Raw genomic sequence first — 21,548 nt, 5'->3', positions numbered from 1 at the left:
CTTCACTCCCCGGCCCGCGCCGCGCGGCCGTCCCCGAGCCGTGGTCCAGGCGCTCTCCTGCCCTCTTCCCGCTCCTTACTCCACACCCCCCCCAGCACTCCTTTGTACCCCTCCCTTTGGGACCCCCCCAGCCGCATGGACTGTCCCGCAGCCCACTGATGTCGCCCGCGACGAGGTGGATCGGACCGCAGCGCCCAGACAGAGGTGAGTGCCCAGCGAGCGCGGATCCGGGGCTGGGCGGAGATCACCAGCCCTGGAGCCCACTGCTCCAGGTCCGGCTCCCTCCCGCCCTGCGGCCCTTCCCCTCCCCCACCCGCGGGCCCAGAGGTTTGAATTCTCCCGGGAGTTGCTGTCAGCGGCGTAGAGCCGGGGGAATAAACCAGCTTCCGAGATGGGCCCCGGGCCCCTTGGGCCGGGCCCCGGAGCGCCAAGTTAGTGTGTCCTTAGTGCTCCGCGGCCTACCGAGGGGTCGAGGGGGGCTTAGGTGAGGATTGGGAAACCCCCCCTCCCGCGGAGGCTCGGACAAACTCCTGCTCGCCAGCAGCGCTTTATCTCCCTCCACCCAAGAGCTTGGAGCCTCATCCCCGGAATTGGAGGGGCAGGGATGGGGCGGAGACCGGGGCAGTGCCAGTTTGCCCTCAGTCGGACTGTGCGGGATGGGCATGTGGCTGATGGAGGGAGGGGGGAGGAATTAAGCTCCCAACGTGGGGTGGGGTCAGACTGGACCAAGGGGGGCAGGCAGCCATTACCGAGTCCCTGGGGGTTTGCCAGCACTGCCCAAAGCTCTCCTCCCCCTTCCATCCCCACCCTCCACCCCATAGCTGTGTAACCTGCTGACTGAGCCTGAGGCCTGACAGCCGGGGTGTTCACACTGGCCTGGGGACAATGCTCCTTGTTACCCAGCCCATACCTCGGGACTCGGGGCTGCTTGTCCCCAGGGCAGGGCTTGGGGGGGGGTGCTTTCCTTAATAGACCCCCCCCCCAGGAGGCTGAGATGCTCTGGGTGGCCAGGGCTGCCTCACAGCATCTCTGGGTGGCCGGGGAGAGCAGCCTTGGAAACAAAGCCCCCTGTAGCACCTAGAGGGAGCTGGTCTTGCACGTGTAGAGTGGCTCTCTCCCCTTCCCCACCCCACTTCTGCCTGGACTTCTTCCATCAGCCTAACCCTGGGTTAGACATCAGAGTTTGGGGTTATAGAATTATGGGTTAAAGGACATCTAGTCCAACCTCTTTATTGTACTTTAGGGCAAACCAGGACATGGAGCAGAAAAGGGACTGGAAGAGAGTTAAGAGGTCATCTAGTCCAACTTTTTACAGATGAGGAAACTGAGGCCCAGAAGTGACTTGGCCACAGTCACACAGTGAATTACTTCCTGGCACTTTGCCTTGGCCTGGCACTACCCAGGACAGCCCCAGCCAAGGCCTGAAGAGAGGGGGAAGGCTTTCCCATGTGCTCAGCGGGCTGCCCATTGAGGCCTTGGTTTGAAAGGGTGTTTTGCTCAGTTGGCAGTTATATGGCTCGGATTTGGAGAGTTCTGCCCCTCCTTGCTTTCTCTTCCTGGAGTCCTGAGCTCTGAAGTCTTATCTGCCTTGGGGACCCAGAGCCTCTCTTTCCTTCTATTTCCTTCTATTCTTAAAGCAGCTTAAAGCTCAGGCTAAGATGCCCTTTGTGGGGTGGGGAGTGACTGGAGCTTTTTAGGGGAGAAAGAGGTGGTCAACTGTTGAGGTGACCAGGGTGTCCTTGGCTTGCCTTAGAGATTTGCCCCTAAGAGCAAGAGGCCTAGGCCCAGTTATGTGGGCCGGATGTAGCTAGGGAAGCCCTTTGACTTGGTCCTCATCTTTCTCATTAGTTTTTCATATTTTCTCTTCTCCCTTCCCCCAGGAGGGAAAACTAGGGAATGTCCCAACTTTCTAGGCAAATATCATCTTCATGTCTGACTACTAGGGTGACTTCTGCCCTGGCACACTGCCAGTGAGGGAGGGAGGGAGACAGACAGATAGACTCTCTGTCTGTTTCTGTCTCTCTCTGTCTCTGTCTGTCTGTCTCTCTTTGTCTCTCTCTCTGACTGTCTCTCAGAAAGGATTCCCTATGTTCTTGTCATGACCATCTCAGCCCACTCAGATTCCAGGGCTGTAGCTGTTAGCAGTCAGAGAAGAACTTGGAAATTCCCTGGTAAGGAAACCCATCTCTAAGGAAAATTGTGGGGCTGTGGGGGGGGGGGGGCAAGGGGAGATGGTGTGTCTTGCTATCCCTTTGTGTCTAACTCTGTTGAATGTTAGAGGGAGAAGGAACATTACTGGCTCTTTTTGAGTCAAGTCTTGGGACCTTCAGCACAGAGCAGGGGCCAGTCTGGCTTCCTTTACTACCTATTTGCTGGTTCCTGCCTCAGTTTCTCCCTCTGGGGAGAGTTGGGGAAAGTTAAGTGTCCAAGCTCAGAGTTGTTTAAATCCCCCACTGCATTCCCAGTTCTTTGTGTCTCTTCCATACGACTCCTCTTTCCTTTATCTTTTTATTTTTAAAACACACTTTTCTTAGAATCGATACTCAGTATTGAGTATTAAGGCAGAAGAGTGGGAAGGGTTAGGTAATGGAGATTAAATGATTTTCTCAGGTCACACAGCTAGGAAGTGTCTAAGACCAAATTTGAACCCAGAATCTCCCATCTCTAGGCCTGACTTTCTATCCACTGAGCCACCTAGCTGCCTCCCTCCTCATCTGCCAAGATGATGACTAGAAGTCTCTCTAAAATTGTGGTCTTACCCCTTCTTTCCTCAGTGGCCACTATTAGTTTTGTTAAGACTTGAGGATGAGCCTCCCAAGCTGGAGGGCCTGAAGGAGGGAGCATTTCCTGCTTCCCTCGTGGGCCCCATCCTTACTTCTCCCATCCCCACACTGGAACCCATGCTAGAGGCCCTGAGATCAGGTTTAGGGCATAAAGCCTCCACCCAGGCTTCATTCCATAAATCTGCCTCCCTCCTCCACTCTGGGCTGTCAGCATCTGCCAATCCTGCCATCTCTCCGGCCCCTAAAGTGGCCACATTGGGAGCTTAAGGAAAACTGGCTTAAAAGCTGGGTTCCAGCCTTCTTCTCTACCCCAAGGCACCCTATAAGAGAGGGTTGCCGAGTAAAGGGAGGCACTGGCACAGGGTGGAGCTCTGAGGGGCTGGAAGCCACTGGACCTTTGACATCTGGCCTGCACCATCCCTCCAACCCCCCCAGGGCATGCTCGCTTGGCCTCTTGGGAAATCACCATCCGTTTTGTTGATGTTCTGGAGGTCTCCTCTGGGTGTGAGAGCTGTGGCTAGAAAGAGGGAGGGAGAGAGGGAAGAAAGGAGGGAAGGAGGAGGGAGCTCCCACTAGAAGGACCAGCCTTGGGATGAGAGTGCCGGGGAAGAGGATGCCCGACCCTGGGGATGTTTCCTCAGGGCTGCCCAGGGTAGAGACCTAAGTGGATCCCTCCATGGGCTGGTTGCTTTGCCAGTGTGATCCGTCACAAGGGAAACACGTGTGGGGATGGGGAATGGTTCGCCGCAGCCTGTCCTCGCTTTGGAGACACTTTTTTTTGTTTGTTTTTTTTTAAACCCTTAACTTCTGCTGTGTATTGATTTACAGGTGGAAGAGTGGTAAGGGTAGGCAATGTGGGTCAAGTGACTTGCCCAGGGTCACACAGCTGGGAAGTGTCTGAGGTCGGATTTGAACCCAGGACCTCCCGTCTCTAGGCCTGGCTCTCAATCCACTGAGCTACCCAGCTGCCCCCTTGGAGACACTTTTTGATGGGTTGTTTTGGGTGAGCTGGGATCTAACCTGACAGCCCTAGAGAGAAGATCTCCCGGGGGCTCACTTACCCTCCTCCTACCTGGGGCACCCGGGAGGAGGAGAGATGCTTTTCTAAACCCTGACCTTCCGTCTTAGAGTCCACCCTGGGTCTTGGTTCCAAGGCATAAGAGCAGGGAAGGGCTGAGCAAATAGGTTTAAGGGACTTGTCCAGGGCCCCACAGCTAGGAAGTGCCTGAGGCCAGATCAGAACCCAGGACCTCTTTCCCTAGCACTGAGCCTCCCAGCCCTTTTCCCTTTCCCCCCTTCCCCCTGTCTTTGTAGCTTGGTCCCAGAAAGATGAAGTCATGACTGTTTCCTATAGGAGAGATGGGGTTGGATCTAGGCCTCCTGACTGCTGACATGTGCCTTGTCTTTGGGCCTGACCGAAGTGGCCTTCTTCCTGTCCCCTCTACCACACCAGGGAGATTTTTCTCTGAGAAATGTCTTCATTCTCAGCTCTCCTTCCTCCTGTCCCGGAGCTCTGTGGGCTAAGCTCAGCCTTTTCCTAAATGTGGAAAAGCTCCAGGATGGGATCCAGACCCTGACCGTAGCTTTGGGCCCAGCTCTAGTCCTCCCCTATCTCTGTACGGGGCCGACTCATAGGGAGGGGATAGTGCTGGGAAATGGGGTGTCGAGATTGTCTGGACTAGAACACACGGGTGAATCCCCAAAACAGCAGAATTGGAAGGGAGCCCCCCCAAAACCATTTACTCTGGCCTCCAGGCAGGGCCTCGAGGCTTCAGCCATCGCTAGTAGGTGACTGTCCCCACAGAAGGAGACTCCAGAACCCCACTTGGTCTGTATTCCAGGCTCTGTTGTGGGCCCGGCAGACAGCCCCCTGACTCAGTGAAAGGTGCTTTTATGGAGGGTTCTGTGCCAGGACATTTATCTGGGTAGCTCTCTAGTGCGGTGGACAGGCCCAGAGACAGGAGTCTCGGCTTTGAGGGAGGGCTCGGTGGCCATGGTCTTAGAGCTGATGCCCCTTTGGGGGGGGGTCTGTGGGCAGGCAGGCTTCCCATCCCATCCCCCACCCACCTATCCCTGCCTGCCTGCCTTGGGCTGCCCTCCGTGGGCTGGAAATAGAATCCTCTAAGTAACGATTAAAGTCAAATTCGAGCCTAAAAATAAAGTACTGGGGAATGAAGAGTGAGTGAGAGCACATGGGAATGTATGCCCTGCTTGGGACCTACTGGCTGTTAGGGGCGAGAGGGGCAGAACCTCCAGGGGCTACCAAGACCAGAAACCTCAGCATTGGGAAGGGCCATCCGGAGCCTCCTGGGTCACTTTGTCTCATCTGATCCCCCAGTAGCCCAATGCCCAAGATTCTCTCTCCATTTCATGGGTGAGCAAACTGAGTTTTAATGAAGGGATGCACCTCATGGTCACATAATGGTTTAATAGCAGAGCCAGAATTGGAACCCAGTAAACAGTGGTTCTTCCCACTAGACAGGGGTATAGGGGGCATCGAGGTGGCTCGGTGGATTGAGAGCCAGGCCTAGAGATAAGAGGTCCTGGGTTCAAATCTGGCCTTGGACACTTCTAGCAATGTGACCCTAGGCAAATGGTTTAACCCACTAGACAAGGCTTCTTAACTATCTACTGAAGCCCTGTAGTTTCTTTCTCCAAATGTTTTTTAAGTCCATAAAATACATAGAACTACAAAGTAAACTCATTCAATTGAAATAGTTTTGGTTTTTTAAAGTTAAGTTCACTAGCTTAAGAACCCCGGATTAGTGGGGCAGCTATGTGTCTCAGTGGATAGAATGCCAGATCTGGGTTGGGAGGATCTAACCTCAGACAACTTCCTAGCTGTGTGACCCTGGGCAAGTCACTTAACCCCATTTGCCTAGCCCTTACCCTTCTGACTTAGAGTTATTACTAAGACAGAAAGTAAGGGTTAAAAAAAAAAGAACCCCTACAACAGATAGAGGGGAAATGGGGTGTTCGGTGACTGCTTCTGAAGTCTGAGGATATGGTTTTGAGCCCCTTCTCTGCTGGACAATCATTGGACTTTTGCAGGCTTTGGGCCCCTCCATGGGTGGCTTGTGAGGTCCTGTCAGCCTGGAGAGCCTCTTGGGATGGCCAAGTCTGTGTGATAACTTTGAACGGTGTGACTTTGAACAGAATCATTTCCCTCTTCCTGAGAATTCGTTTTCCCCTGTGTAAAATAAAGACTGAGATAACCTTCAGTTCTAAAAGGTCCACCATCTTCCTGCCAGCTCTCTAAGCATAACCTACTGGGAGGATCAAAGGTGGAAGGGGGGAGAGAGACAGACAGACAGACAGACAGACAGACAGACAGAGGAGGAGAGAGATGGGGGGGGGGCAGAGACAGAGACTGAGAGAGGGAGAGGTGGGGGGATGGAGGGAGAGGAAGAGAGAGAATGAGAGCAATCCCTTTTTGTAGGAAAGTAGGCTCTCTCCCTAACTACTGGCCTGAGGTAGTGAGAGGGGCCCAGAGAAGAAGCTCTGACTGCCAGTGGGCAGGGGCTGGTACCAGCTTGCTGCCCCAGCTCCCCTCTGAGCTCTCCTCCTCTGACCTCTTTCTCCCTCCCCTTCTGTAGTTTCTCTTCCTGGTTTTAAGGCCCAAAGTCCTGGGGGTGGGGAGGTGAAGCTGGTTTCTCCTCCTAGGCTCTTAGATGCCCTGCTTCTGTTAGGGTGAGTGAACAAAGCTTCCTTCTCTTCCCCCCACCCCCAACCCCCAGTTCCAGTCTAGAAAACGGTGATGGGGAAAGGGAGGGGGCTCCCAGCCTGCCTCTTTCCAGCCCTCACTTAAGCCAAGCCATCTACTTAGACCTCAACCTTCTAGACCTTTTAGTCTCTGAAAAAGGGTAGAAGGATCCTGCCTGGGGCCTCTCTCCTTCCGCCCCTCATTTTGGAGGCAGTTCAGTGAATTCCCCAGATTTCCCCCAGGTCCTGCCCACCAGCTGGGGTGCTGCGCTCTCCCCTTGTTGTGCTCACCCTACACGTGGCCCAGTTAGGCCCTGGAAGCGGGTGGGGATAGGTTTGAAGAGGGAAATAGAAGAAAAAAAAGGCTAGATCCGCCTGGAGGAATTCAGCTTAGTTGGGGATTTGTACAGAAATTAGAGAGCCACCTTGGTAAGTGCTTCCCCTCTCCAAAAGGCACAGGGGCCTACAAACTACCAACTACCAAAGACTTCCTGGAAGAGGTGGTCCTCGAGGTCAGCTTTGGAAAGTTAAATAAACTTTATATAAATGAGAGAATCTCAGAGTTAGTAGAAGGGACATCATTTGCTCCCTTCTTTACAGATGGGGAAACTAAGGCCAGATAGAGTGACTTGCCCCCAGTCACGGTTCTTTAGTGGGATCGGAATGAGGGTCTTGGTCAAGTATTTATTAAACACCTATTGTGTGCTGAGCCCTGGGAGAGCCAAAGCAATCCCTGCGACAACATGCGTATGTACCAAGGAGAAAGAGCTCGGCATGCCTAACTGGAGAGAATCTTGGGGCTAATCTAGGTTCCCCCTAAGTGAGGCGCAGGAGGCCCGAGGAAGGATTCTAAGCTGAGACTCGAAGGAAGGGGAGCATTCAGGGCTCGGGGCACAGCCTGGGACATGGAGGACGAAGTCGGCCAGTGACCCAGAGGGGAGAAAGGGAAGAAGGCTGGAAAGTCAGACAGGATCTTATATTTGATCCTGGAGGAGGTGACTGAATTGGGAGGGGGCATGACCAGAGGACACAGTAGGGAGCTCCCTTTGCCAGCTGAGTGGGAAGATACTTGACGCAGGCAGACCCCTGCCCGGACCCCCTGCAAGAGGGGACGGGGGCCTGCGCCAGGGCAGGAGCACAGACATGAGATGGCAGCTGAGTGGACAGAGGGCAGCGAGGTGGTGAGCTCTGGGCACCTTACGAAGAGGGGAGGAAATCTGGGGAGTTGGCTTTTGGATATGTTGCCTGTAAGACTCCAAATCCGAGGCTCTTTTCACTAGGCTTATCATCCACTCCCCCCCCCCCCCAGGGGATTTAAGTACCTATTGTGTCATCCACTTCCCCTCCCCCATTAAGCACCTACTATGTCTTCTCATAAAGGAAATCTGAGTACCTATTATGCCATCCACCCCACCCAAGGGGATTTAAGTACCTATTATGCCATCCACTCCACCCAAGGGGATTTAAGTACCTACTCTATACACAGAGTCAAAGCCAAAAACAGAGTCTCTGCCCTCGAGGAATGTCTGTTGCCCTCCTATCTCCTCTGGGTTGTGCCCAGCAGCCAGGGCTGCCTAGAGGTAGACAATCTTAGAATGGGCCGCCCGGTGGTTCTAGCTTTGGAAGTCTTCTTGGCCTTCTCCAAACTCAGGGGAATGTGGGGAAAGAAAGTCAACATTCTGTCCAATGAGCACACCTTTATTAAGCCGTCCCCCGTGCCAGGCACTGCCCAGAGCTGGAGAATCCAAGAAGGGGAGGAAAACAAGGGTCCCCTCCTTTAAGAACCGCACGTTCCCGAGTGGGAGGCCGCAGGAAGAGCGAGAGAAGGGCAGGCGGAGGGGAGGCTGAAGGAGAGGCGCGGCCTAGACGGGAACTTTTGCCTTGTCTCGAAGGGAGCCGGGAAAGCAGAGCGGAAGGCGCCGAGCCAGGGGCCTGCCGGGCCGATACATCGGCGCTGGCTTCTGTCAGCAGAGGCCCGAATCTTAGAACCCAGGAAAGAGACCGTAAATCGTCTCACACGTTGGGCACGTGGTTTCCTGGGTGGTCAGTAAGCAGTTGTGTGGCAGGTACGGGAGGGGCAGAGACAAAAGGTCTTCTAGGAGCTGCTGTTGGATCTATGAGGGGAGGCAACACCTGCCTCTGTCAGTCTCTACAGAGTGGAAGAGAGTCGCCTGCGAGTGGGGGCAATCCTGAGAGGATTCCTGGAGGTGGAGTTTGAGCTGAGCTTTGGAGGAATCCAGGAATTCTCAGAGAAAATGCCTTCCCTGCAGGAGGGAGCGGCCTGCGGCCGGGCTGGCGCCTGTGGCCGGGCTGGCTCCGGAGTGCCCTGGCAGGTCCCGCTCCCCATGCCCTCCGCCCTAAAAGAAGCCGGGCCATCTCGAGGATGGGGGCCCCTTTCTGTCCCCGGAAGGAACCAGAGAGCCGGTTAGCGGAGTAGACCTCCGAGGCTCCCTCAGGGAGGCAGACCCTGACTGGGAGGCTTCGCTGGCCGCCCACTGGAAAAGAAGGCCGGGATGGCCAGAGGGGCTCACAGAAGCCACAACACGTGTTGGGCACGCAGGGGGGATATGGGGCCTGGCGCCGGGGTCTGAGCAGCCGCGGCAGGCCGGGAAAGTGTAGGCACACGGGGCTGCGCAGGGCCTCAGGCAGCCTCCCCTTCTCCCTTCTCTCCTTCCTGCTGCCAGGGGTACCTCTCGGGCCTCTGGGCCGGCGGCCTTGCTCTGGGAGGCCTCGTGCTGGGCTCCCCGGCCCGGGCGGTGCCTCGTACCTCGCTCTCTGCGCGGGCCAGACCGCGCCTCGCCCCTGCTCCGTAGTTCGGGCATGCCGGCGGCCCCCTTGTGCTGCCCGCAGCTGGGCTGGGTGATCTGGCTTTGCCCTGTGCTCTCCGGCCCGCCCGGGCTGGGCCTCGCGCTGCCACGCTCTGTCCCGGCCGGGCGGGCAGGGCAGCCAGGCGTCCCCAGGGCCGGCGGGCGGCTCGGTAATTAGAGCCGCAGCGCTAGTTAAATACCTTTCTGGGCCGAGCTGGGAGCTGCGGCTCAGCCTCGGTGGGGGAAGGAGGAAGGAAGAGACATGGAGGAAAGGCCTCTAGTCCGGGCGGGGGCCGCCTGGCGCGTGCTGGGGCTTGGGGGGGACTTAGTTCCTCACTCATGTTTTATCTGTAGCGAATGCAAAGAAGTGCCCCACGGACGTCCGGCAGAAAACGGTTTTCTAGCTGGCCGCAGGGAGCTGGCTGCTGGGATAAGCGGAGTCCGGGATTTCCCCACTCCTAGATTATGTGGCCTCAGTTTGGCTGGCTGTGAAATGGGCTGCAGCAGGGACTGGATCTCTGGCGCCCCTTCCTGTTCCCACCCTCCCGTTGGTGTCACCAGTGGGCAGAGACTGACCAAGAGCGAGGAACTCCCTGGGTTTTAGCCTCCTGTTTAAGAAACCGATTTATGAACTTGGCCAGGGTGACTTCTAGTCCCTGGCAGGGCTCCTTAGCTTCCACTTCTAGAAAATGGGTGACTCCTAGAACACATGGCCCTTCTCCCCGGGTCCTGTGAGGGCCCAGTTAGGTCCCAGCTCTGTGATCCTGGCCCAGTCTGGGCCTCATCCTTAGCCTGGGAAGGCTTCTTGGGAGAGCCCTTGCCTGGGGACTGCCGGGGATCTCCTGCATTTTGTGATTGGTGGTGCCTCGCTGTCCTCCTTGTGTCAGAGTTCCTGGTGCCTCCTCCCTGCACCTCCACCCTTCCTCCCACATTCAGTGTGCTTTGGGGCCCTTTGATGGGCCGGAGCACTGTATTAGACCAGATACTGACCCTCTGGCCCCCCAGCCCAGCCTTGCCTTCTTACGTTGGGACCACGTTTGTAATGGATGCCCTTTTCCAGCCAAATGACCTCTATTTTTTGTTTTAAAGAGCTCCTTTGGAGAGGCTGAATTTCCACTTACCTCCTGAGGTGACATGGTGGGCCCATGACCCTTTGGGTCCCTGTTAGTCCACAAAAAGAATTTATTTAGGTCACACAAGAGCCCCAGTGCCTTCCCCCAAGTTTACGGCGCCTCTAATGAGGGGCCCCCACACTTTCAGGGCTGTGAAAGGAGGGGCTGGCCTAGAGGACTTCCGAGGTCTCCTCCAGCTCTCAGCTCTGATCCAAGATTTTATTTGCCTGCTAGAGAGCGGCCAAAGGGCAGGAGGACCTTTGCTCTTAGGAGAGAGGGAGAGAAACTCCCAGATGTGGGAGGTGCTTTTAACTAGCCCAGGACCAGTGGCTCGGAGAAATAAAAGCAGGGAGAGTCATCTCTTAATACTGTCATTATTTGATTGCTGTTGAACTAGCTGAACTGAAGGGAGCGGTGGGCACGCCCTTCCCTAAGGCCTCTCGCTGCTGTTTCTGAGAGGCTTTGGGCATCTCCTGGGCCGGGGGGGGGGCTGTGAGGAAGACCCCCCCCCACACACTCCCAGATTGACTCCAGTCTCTCCTCTCTCCCAGGCCCATCTCTGATCACTGCCAGGATCCAACCTGTCTTCTGGTTGGCCCCTTTGTTCCTTGCTCTTCTTCCAGGAATGTCCTCCCTCCCACCATTTCTGCCTGCCCTTGCCTGCCCCATCTCCTCCCAGGAGCCTTCTCAGACCTCCCGGCCTCCCAGTGATCTTTTCAGAGGGGATCGGGTTCTTAGAGTCCTTGGTCTCTGTGGCAGCCAGGCATGATGGATCACAGAAGGGAGCCTTGTGGCTGCAGCCAGGGACTTGGGACAGGAGTCCTTGCTCTTTTGGGTCCTGGAGCCCTTTGGCATCGTCTGGTGAATCATGGTTTTAAATGCATAAAATAAAATGCATCGGATTACAAAGGAAACCCAGTATTAAAAATTATATGATTACATCATTAAGTATTTTATGTGTAATAATCCTATGTAATAGGTATCCTATAATAATTATCAAATGTAATTTTAAAACAAGCAAGTTCATACACTCCAGACAAAGAACCCCTCCCGTGGAACCCAGGCCTGGGAGAGACCTTAACATGGGCTGTTCCACTTGGATCTTAGATCTGGAAGAGACCTTAAGTGGCATGAAGTTTGACCTCATTTTTCAGAAGAGGAAACTGAGGCTCAGATTTTGAAAAGTGACTTAGGCCTACCCATGTTATCTCTGAGGCAACTCGGTGTCTTTTCTGTGTCTAGGCTCCGACGGTTGAAAAATCACAGAATTGCCATCAGAACAGTAACTAGTCTATATATGTGCAGCACTTTAAAAATATTCTCTCCTATGATCCTCACAACCACCTGGGAGGGAGCTCCTGGTAATTTCCTCATTTTACAGATGAGGAAACTGAGGCAGGTGGGTTAAGTGGACTTGGCCAGGGTCACACCACTAGTCAGTGTCCAGGGCTTGATTTGAACTTGAGGTTCCGTGCTCTTCTGCACTACCCATGTCCATGAATTCTCCTGGGCAGGGATGGCGACGGTCAGAGAGCCTTTGCTGATAGGTTAGTGATTGGAAGACTTGCCCTGCCCTGGGGGGGGGGGGGGCTCACGGTGTGTTTATTCCTGCTGAGTGGGAGCATTGGGTTCATCGAGAAAGAACAGTTTAAACCTTCCCTCCTGGTGCCAGGTTGGACTGTAAGGGACAGCCTTAACAGGGTGGCGAGGATGGGGGGCTGGAGGACATGGGCCGGGCCGTGCCTACGTACCGGTATTGGCCCCTTGGAGGGCTCCCGAGTGAAGATGGACACCCCCCCACGCCCCCTGCTTGCCCCTGCTTCGTGTTGCTCCATCCATAACTTTGTGGGACCCTATTAGTATCTAATTTCTGCTTTGAGGTGCCTTTGCCTGAGTTTACCAAGTGCCCACCCCACCCCCCTTCTGTTCACTTCCCTTTTCAGCTGGTATTTTTAGACTCGTGTAAACAGCCGCCCAGTGGCTCCCACGCCCCACCAGACAGGGCTGAGCTTGGGGGGGTGGGAGCTGGGCCGGAGACCTCCAGGGGCCCCTTCAACATCTCCCCAGTGTTCTGGGCAGCTGGGACCCCTGCCCTCCACCCCATGTGCCCACACCCCTGCTTTCAGCCATCCCATCCTCTTCCCGAGAAGCCTGGACCTCCTAAGAAAGGGCCGCTTGATGCTGCAGCCACTGACCTCAGAGCGGACGGCACAATGCCCGGCTTGTTCCCCTGGACCTCGACACACAGAGAGGCCCCTTCTCAGAGGCAGGCCCCCCCACCCCCAGCAGCCCCAGGGCCTGCTGGGAATTGTAGTTTGGGGGCCCCGGGCCCACCTCCTCCCCCATCCCCTCCCATTGGTCCCCAGGGGGTGTGCCAGCTGCTTCCAGGAGTTAAATATAGCCGCTCCAGCACAGAAGGGTACAGCGTGGAGGAGGAGGAGGAGGAGGAGGAGGTAGTGCTGGGAGCTCTCCCCAGATGGCTCCCCTTCCAGGCACAGTCGCTCCCTCTCCCCCGGCCCGCATCCCAGGGAATGGGTGGCCTGCCGAAGCAAGAGCGGGAGAGCTGGCCTGAGCTCAGGCCATGCAGTGACAACCTAAAGGCTCATGGAGGAACCATCACTTCCTTTCTACTAATGCTACCGTTTTCTGTCAGTCAGCAAGCATGTCTGTCCTTCTTCTGAGCCTGCCCTCAGGGAGCTCCCACCCTGCAATAACTGGGGTGCTGCCTTTTCTGCAGGGGAAGCCCTCCCCACCCCCTCAGAGGACAATTTCCCATTTATCCTGGATAGTCTGCTTTGGCCGTGTGTGTTGGCGAGCTGTCTTGGCCTTAGCCTGAAGCTCCCTGAGGCCAGGGACTGTCTGCCTTTTTGTATCCTCTGAGCAGAACCTGGCCCGGGCTGTGGTGTTTAGTCATGTCTGACTCTTCATGTCCTCCTTTGGAGTTTTCTTGGCAAAGATGCCGGAGCAGCTGGCCACTTCCTTCTCTGGCTCATTTGACAGTTGAGGAAACAGAGGAAAACAGAGTGAAATGACATTCCCAGGGGCATACAGCTAGGAAGGGTCTGAGGCCAGATTGGAACCCAGGTCCAGGCCTGGTGCTCTATTCACTGCTCCTAGCTGCCCCCTCTCGATTCCTTTCCAGGCCTCCCCAGGCCAGGTGTTCCTTCCCTTGGCGGATGGGGCTCTTCATCCCCCAGAGCCTGGGCAGCAGGCCGGGCTGCTTCGGGCAGCCCGCGTACCTCTGCCCTCCTCTGCCTCTAAATGGAGCTGTCCCTTCCCTGAGTCATCGCGCACCTGCCCCACGTGCCTCCCTTGTCTGCGTGAATGACTCCTCTTGGGCGATAGTTGACTGACTTTAGGTTGCTTCCATCCCCATTTTGCAGAAGGAGAAGTTAGTGCTGAATAGTTGAAGGGTCCTGCCTGGAGGTCATCATGCTAGGATATAACGGCTGAGATTTGAACCCGGGACGCCTTTTTTCCACAATATCTTATCTCCTTCTCCGGATGGCTTGGAGTCCGCCAAGGACTGATGTGAGGCTCATGCCTCCCAGGAGCCACTGGCCGTGTATTCTGGGGCCTTGGGCAAACCACGTCAGCTCCTTGGGCCCCAGTTCGCCCATCTGTCAAGTGGGCTTACGTGTCCATGCTGTCCCACTGATCCTGTGAACATGGATTTGGGCATCTTCAGAGGCAGGCGCTGTGGGGCACCCAGGAGATGTGTGTGAGATAGTATCTGCCCCAGAGAGCTCGGGCCTGGTGGAAAGAGCACGCGTAGGGCCTGCGGAGAGGCACGATGAGATAACAGGTCATGCGGAAAAAGAGCTGGGGTTTTCAGTGGGCCGCAAGGTGGATATGACTCAACACTCTGATGTGGCAACCCAAAAAAAAGAGGCAGATTCAATCCTAGGGCCTCGAGGGAGGCCCACATTGACAGAACCCAGGACGGTCTTGTTTCCTGTTCTGAGCCCCAGGGGAGGGGGCCGGCTGGGGAGAGGGCTGGAGGAGCCAAGGGCCTTTACTTTGGGTGGATTCTGGTGTGGGGAGGGGGGCAGTCCCCAAGGGCAGAGAGCGCAGAGTCAGGATTCGGGACAAGTCAAGGCATCCCCAAGCAGAAGGGGCCATGGCTTTGGACCCTTCACTAGAATGGGATGTCCGTCTGCATGAGCTGAGAGGGGCTGAACGGGGGATGTTGGGGCTGAGGAAGAAAGTGCAGTGCAGATATGGTGAGGATCCAGGCGTCTGCGGGCTGGCATGTGCCAGGGGAATCCCACTTGTTCTGGCCCTGGGGGGGGGTCACCCATGTCTGGCCCTTCATGATCCCATGGGGGGGGGAGGTTCTTGGCAGATACTGGAGTGCTTCGCCATTTTCTTCTCCAGCTCATTTTGCAGCTGAGGAAACTGAGGCAGACAGGGTGAGGTGACTTGCCCAGGATCACACAGCTAGGAAGTGTCCGGGCCCAGATTTGAGGTCATGAATGAATCTTCCTGACTTCAGGCTCCTGACTGTCCCCTGGGCAGCCTTAGTACTTTCTGCCTATTAAACGGCAGAAAGGGTGATCCTCGTTGGTAGAAGTTTCCTCTCCTGGGCGTCTGTGGCTTGTCCACTGCCACAGCGCTGGGACGTGTCTGAGGCCCGATGGGAGCCCTGCTCCTTCCTGCTCCAGACCCTGCCTTTGGCCCTCCGAGTGGCCCACAGTGCCCCGAGTCTTTTAGGCCTGTTTTAGTCACTGGTTCAGTTTACTTGTTTGTGAAGCCCTAACCTTCTGCCTTACAAGCAGTGCTGACTGGGGGTTCCCAGGCAGAAAAGTGGCAACAGCTCCGTCGTGTTGGTGAACCTACAGCCCCCATACTAGTGTGTGTGGGGGTGCTGCTGCTCCCCTCCCCCTCTCTGCTCCTGAGGCCATTTCTCCCACCCTGCCCCTCTACTTCCTCCTCCTCTGCCTGGGGTAAGGTGGGGGCTCACTGGAGGGTTGCCCTTTGGGTACTTGGGCTTCAAAAGGTTCCTATTACTGGGCAGTGGGGGTTAAGGGACTTGCCCAGAGTCACACAAAGTGTCTGAGGCCACATTTGAATCCAGGACCTCGGGTCTCGGAAGCCCCAGTAGGTTGCAGGCAAATCCAGTGTCTGGTTCTATTCTTTTCCATCCCCTTCTTCACCTCGGGGCATGGCCGCCCTCTCCCCTTAGCAGACTGGTCCTCAGGACAGACTCAGATCCGTCCAGGAGCCTCGCTGTCCCAGGCCCAGGTGCAGCCTTGGCCCCCCAATAATGAAGGAGAGGGTTCTCCGCAGCACCCCTGGGGCTCCCTCCTCTGTCTCTGCGGGAGGCGGAAGAAGGCGCCGGCTCCACCCCCTCCTCACACTGCTCTTCTCCCTGTGGCCTCCCTCTTTGCAGCTCTAATGGTACCGAGTGACGGAGCCTTCTTGTGAGAGAGGGACCTCAGGACTCCAGAGAAGATGTCGGCAATCCAGGTACAGAGAGATAAGGCCAGGAGGGGAAGGCTCAGCAGGGAAGGGGTGCAGGGGATGGGCCGTGGCTCCTCCCCCTGAGATGGCTCCTCCCCGAGGCGGCTCCTCCCCCTGAGATGGCTCCTCCCCGAGGCGGCTCCTCCCCCTGAGAGGGCTCCTCCCCGAGGCGGCTCCTTCCCCGGGGTGGCTCCTCGCGAGGTGGCTCCTCGGTGCCCACTGGCTGGACTGTGTTGAGAGCCTGGCCTCCCTCGCTGGAGAACCTGCCTTTGCATCCAGCTCCCACTTTGCACTCGCTCGTGTCCTGAGCCGTCCTCCCTTCATGGAGGGGATTCCCGGGAGACTGGCGGGGGCAGTCATCGAGGGTGGGATCGGAGATCCGGAAGGGGCTGGGGGTCACCTGGTCCTTTTCCTGCTTCACTTACTGAGGAGGAACTAGAGCCCGGCAGGCAGCGTGAGGCAGCATGCCCGAGGCCACCCAGGGTCAGGGCCGGAACTGAGACGAGGGTCCGAGTCAGATGGCGGGGTCTCCTGCTCTCTCGCAGCGAAGCTGCGGAAGGGCTGACCCATAGAGCTTGGGCCCGGGGCAGGGGAGGGCCGGGCTCTGCAGGAGGCGGGTGCCTGAGCCCCCATTGCCCCTCTGTCTGGCAGGCCGTCTGGCCATCCGGTACAGAATGTATTGCCAAGTACAACTTCCACGGCACTGCAGAGCAAGACCTGCCCTTCAGCAAAGGGGACGTTCTCACCATAGTTGCCGTCACCAAGGTAACGGTCACCCGGGAGACAGCGGACTCCTCCTTTCCCACCTTCCCCCTTCCTCCCTCCCTTGTTCCTCCTGCTCCTTTCTCCTTCCTGCTCCGTCCCCACCATGACAGGGGGCCGTGGGGGCGGGGGGACTATTAGAGAGCCTCCCGGCCCCCCCGCTCGGGGTGGGGGTGGGAAGAAGCAGGGGCGGGCAGCCGGCCCCTCACGTGGGCACCTCCTCTCCCTCCCCAGGACCCCAACTGGTACAAAGCCAAAAACAAGGTTGGCCGGGAGGGCATCATCCCAGCCAACTACGTGCAGAAGCGGGAAGGAGTGAAAGTGGGCACCAAGCTGAGCCTCATGCCGTGAGTGAGCAGAGCGCCCCACCGGGTCCTGGGGAACCCCGTAGAGGCAGCGCTGGGTGGTGGTCATCGGGCTGGTCATCAGGCTGTCTTGCCCTCCCTAGTCCTGCAGGGGCTTCATTGCCAGGCACTGGGGAGGCCCCCCCTTTCCCTCCTCAGTTCACTTGACAGAGGAGGAAACAGAGGCAAACAGAGTTGAGGGATTGCCGGGATCACTGAGCTCACTAGCGTCAGGACAGCCAGGTGGTTCTTTATCCCTCACCTTCCTGGGGAGAACCAATACTGTGGATTGGCCCAGAGGGCCCAAAGGGCTAGGCCATGGGAAGCTCCAAGCCCAGATTGGAACCCATGGCCTCCCTCTCAGTCCTGGCTCTGGATCCCTGAGCCCCCAGCCCAGCCCAGGCCCCCCATCCAAACCAGGATTAATCACTCTGAATCAGGCAACAGTAGAGAAGCAGCAGCCAGGGGATGCTCAGAGGAGGGACCGGCCTCCGCAGGGCCCCCCAGAACCACGGCTCCTCCTCTAAGCATTCCCTCCTCAGACATGCTATGCCACGAAGGCAGGAAAGTGGGGACCAGCTGGGAGGACCCCAGACCAGCTCCATCTGGGGCCCCTGCACCGGGGCTGAGCGGAGGGGATCCAGCCCGGGTTGGGCTCTTTTCTCTCCTTCTGTGAGTACACGGAGGCTCCACAGTGCAGGGGCAGCTGGGGGCTCCCCTCCAGGCTGACGCCCTGCGGCCCTCCCCCAGGTGGTTCCATGGGAAGATCACCCGCGAGCAGGCCGAGCGGCTGCTCTACCCGCCCGAGACCGGCCTGTTCCTGGTCCGAGAGAGCACCAACTACCCTGGCGACTACACGCTGTGCGTGAGCTGCGAGGGCAAGGTGGAACACTACCGGATCATCTACAACTCGAGCAAGCTCAGCATCGACGAGGAGGTCTTCTTTGAGAACCTCATGCAGCTGGTGGAGGTAAGTCCAAGTGCCACGCTCTGCCTCGGTTTCCTCCTCTGTAAAGTGGGGATCATGATGGCCCCTGCTTCAGTGCCCCCTTTTTTTTATCCCCCGCCTTCCTAGTATAGATACTAAAGCAGAAGAGCTGTGAGGGCGGGACCACTGGGGTTAAGGGACTTGCCCAGGGTCACCCCTCAGGGGAGTGTCTGAGGCCAGACCCACCTGGCTGCCCCACCATGTGTGCCCTGAAGGCACCCGATACCATTCCAGAGAGGCCCCGGGCTTTGGGGGGCTGCCGTCTGTGGGCCCCGGGCTTTGGGGGGCCACCTCAGGCTGGGCTTTTAGCTGCTGGCGCTGGAGGAAGAGGCAGAATCTGGCCATGCGGGAGATCCGCCACTCAGGAAGCCTCGTGTTGGGGCAGCCTCTGTGCACGCCAGAGGGAGAAGCCAGGCCCTGGGAAGGGATGGAATCTGAGGCCCGGGGCTCAAATTCTGCGGCAGGCAGGCCGCTCCTGTCTTGGGGGGCTTCTCCCTCCCCGTCTGGCCATCCTCCGTGTCCAGATGGAACACCAGGATGGGTCCCGGGTGGAGGATGGGGACGCCCTGGGAGGGCTCTCTGGGAGGCCTGCAGTCGGAGCAGTCAGTGGGCCCCCCGCTCTGGGCCCCCTTAGATGACCAGAGAGCCGCAGGAGCCCCGGCCGCCTGGACAGACTTCTTTAAGCGGCTTCCCCTGTGCGCCGGGCCAGGCCGCTCCTCCATCTTAGCCAAGAGGAGCTGCACTCCCGGGGGGTTTGGGGGGGTCCAAAAAAATGTTAGCAAAGGCAAATCCTCCAGCCACCACCCCCCACAACCACCTCGAGTGTGACGGGGCTCAGCCCTGCCCCCCAGACCTTTTCTGTGGGGAGCCCTAAGAGCGCGTCCAGCAGGGGAGGCCCGGGGAGGCTGCCTCTTACCCCAGAGACGGCCTCGGAGCTGGGGGTCCTGACGGCTGGGCCGGGCCTCGTCTCTGCTTGGCTTTCGGGTACACTTGGGGAACCGCCACAGCCTCCTTGTGAACATGCAATTTGGAATTGGGGGTCCCGGGCCCCCCCTCGGGTCTGTGCTCCTGAGGGAGGATCTGCCTTTTGTCCCCTTTTGGCCAGGGCCGAGTGCCTGGGAGACATGTTGGCGTCCTCCGAACCTCCGTTTCCCTGCCTGTAAAATGGGAATCGCCCTACTTCCTGCTTCACGGGGTGGTTGAGGGGTGGAGAGAGGCCCAGAACCCGAGGCCAGGGGACCCCGGAGGGGAGGCGCAGCCCCCACCCCCACCCTGGATGCTCCCATCTGTTTGGGATCTTTGCTGACACCCACTGACACCCCCACCCCCAGCCCCTGGCTGCCTCCGCCTGATAGAGGCCCAGCGTTTCCGGCAAAGGCAGGAAGCCCCCCTTCTATCACCCCATTGGGGGGCTGAGAGTCGAGGACCCCCCCCCCAGGGCTGCTCCAGGAGGGCAGGGGGGCCAAGGCCACCTGCAGCCACCCTTTGGCGGAGAGGAGCCCCGAGACCGGCTCTCCAGGGAACCAGCCCCCAAAGCCCTGCTGTCCCCCCCCAGAGAAAAGGCCAGACCAGCCTGAAGTGCTGGAGAGAGGAGAGGAGAGGAGAGGAGAGGCTCCCGCAGCCTGGCCTGAGCTGCCCTCTAGTGGCCAGCGGTGGCACTGCGCCCCGGAGCCCCAGGGGGCCAGAGCCTCTGCAGCCACTATTGGGCGCCTGCTGGATGCCCTCCCCACCATGTCTCTCCCTGTCTCTGTCTCTCTGTCTCTGTCTCTCTGTGTCTCTCTGTGTCTCCCTGTCTCTGTCTCTGTCTTTCTTCCCCACCGTCTCTCTCTCTCTGTCTGTCTCTCTGTGTCTCTCTGTCTCTCCCTGTCTCTGTCTCTCTGTCTCTGTCTTTCTTCCCCACCGTCTCTCTCTCTCTCTCTCTGTGTCTCTGTGTCTCTGTCTCTGTCTTTGTCTCTCTCTGTTTGTCTCTCTGTCTGTCTCTGTCTGTCTCTCTGTCTCTCTCACTCCCCATAAGTGCTGCCGTGATGGGCTGTTGTGATACCAATATGAGGCCACGGCGGGGCTCCACAAGGCTCACAAAGCCCTTTCTCTTTCCCTGCGTCGTCTCTACCCTGTGACCGTCCCCATTTGACAGGTGAGGAAACTGAGACTTAACAAGGTTCAGTAAGCGATTAGCCTGGCTGAGGGGTCACCACTAGCCCGTTTCAGAGACAGGATTTGAATTCAGGTCCAGCCCTCAGCTGTCCCAAAGACTGACCTTCCCAGGCGATGGCGGGTGATCCTTGTCATGCTCGTTCTCCATCCCTTCGCCTCTGTCTGCCTCAGATTCCTCGTCTGTAAAATGGGGGTGAGAACAGGATGATTCTGCATTGGTGCGAGTTCCTCTCCTTCCCGGCTTGGGGAGCCGCAGCCCTGTGATCCGTGTCGGGGCGCCCCGTTCCTCACCTGTAAAACAAGGGCTCAGACTCCTCGGGGGCTCCTCGGGGGCTCCCCCGGCTCCCAGGGACGCCCCTTGGACAGGCCTGCGGGGAGGTGCTGCGACCTCCCATGTCACAGATGAGAAAACGGAGGCTCCAAAAAGGCTTCATGACTCGCCGGCCGCTGCCCCAAGCAGAAGGGCTGTGCGGGGAGGGGGGCCGGCGAGCCACTGAAGTCCTGCCAATCCCAAGGCGGCCGGCCCCCGGCCCGGCAGAGCCTCGAGTGCCGACCCAAAGAGTCACAGATGGATGTGCCAATCAGGAGTTTGGGGGGTTCTGGGGGGCAGGAACAGCCCTGGGGTCAGCCGGGAGCCCCCATGCTGCCGTGTCTCCCCAGCACTATACCACGGACGCCGACGGGCTCTGCACCCGCCTCATCAAGCCCAAAGTCATGGAGGGGACGGTGGCGGCCCAAGACGAGTTCTCCCGGAGTGAGTGCTGCCCCCAACCCCCCCCCCAGATGCCCCAGTTACCCCGCCGGCCCCCAGGCCCCCACTTTCCTGGTTTTCAGCCCTCACCTTGTCTCAGAATCCACCCTGTGTATCGATTCCAAGGCAGAAGCATGGTGAGGGCTGGCCTGTGGGGGTGAAGTGACTCGTCCAGGGTCACCCAGCCAGGAAGTGTCTGAGGCCAGATTGGAACCCAGGACCTCCCACCCAGGCCGCCCTGTGTCCACTGACCCTCCCTGTCCCCAGCATCCCCTTGGGCTGTGCCTCCTTAGCCGGGGGTCTGCTCCCCCCTCCCAGTGGTCACTCCGCTCCCTCCCCCGCAGGCGGCTGGGCCCTCAACATGAAGGACCTCAAGCTGCTTCAGACCATCGGCAAGGGCGAGTTCGGAGGTGAGCGGCGACACGCGCCGGGAGGACGGGAGGACGGGGGATGGGCTGGGGGACCCCGAGGACGGGGGATGGGCAGCCCTGCAGGGTCTCAGCCCCTGTTGCCCCCCATCCCCCCCAGACGTGATGCTCGGGGACTATCGGGGCAACAAAGTCGCCGTGAAGTGCATTAAGAACGACGCCACCGCGCAGGCCTTCCTGGCAGAAGCCTCAGTCATGACGTGAGCAGAGCCGGGCCGAGGCGGGGGACAGAGCCAGGGTCGGGGGGGGGGGAG

General features: G+C 58.1%; 1 protein-coding gene across 1 annotated transcript in view; it reads left to right on the top strand.

Annotated features, from left to right (window-relative positions):
- The first annotated feature begins 22 nt into the window (after positions 1-22).
- Positions 23-21,548, top strand: part of CSK (C-terminal Src kinase) — a 22,945-nt gene continuing 1,419 nt past the window's right edge. The window contains exons 1-8 of the mRNA XM_044660253.1: positions 23-204; positions 15,797-15,873; positions 16,519-16,632; positions 16,864-16,976; positions 17,724-17,943; positions 20,776-20,869; positions 21,211-21,276; positions 21,395-21,494. Coding sequence (XP_044516188.1) covers positions 15,859-15,873; positions 16,519-16,632; positions 16,864-16,976; positions 17,724-17,943; positions 20,776-20,869; positions 21,211-21,276; positions 21,395-21,494 — 722 coding nt within the window. The 5' untranslated portion in view covers positions 23-204; positions 15,797-15,858. The remainder of the gene's footprint in view (positions 205-15,796; positions 15,874-16,518; positions 16,633-16,863; positions 16,977-17,723; positions 17,944-20,775; positions 20,870-21,210; positions 21,277-21,394; positions 21,495-21,548) is intronic.

This window comes from Gracilinanus agilis, chromosome 2, assembly GCF_016433145.1.
Source record: "Gracilinanus agilis isolate LMUSP501 chromosome 2, AgileGrace, whole genome shotgun sequence".
NCBI classification, from domain to species: Eukaryota; Metazoa; Chordata; class Mammalia; order Didelphimorphia; family Didelphidae; genus Gracilinanus; species Gracilinanus agilis.
Note: the sequence above shows the minus strand (reverse complement) of the source record. Positions and strands in the feature narration are given on the sequence as shown.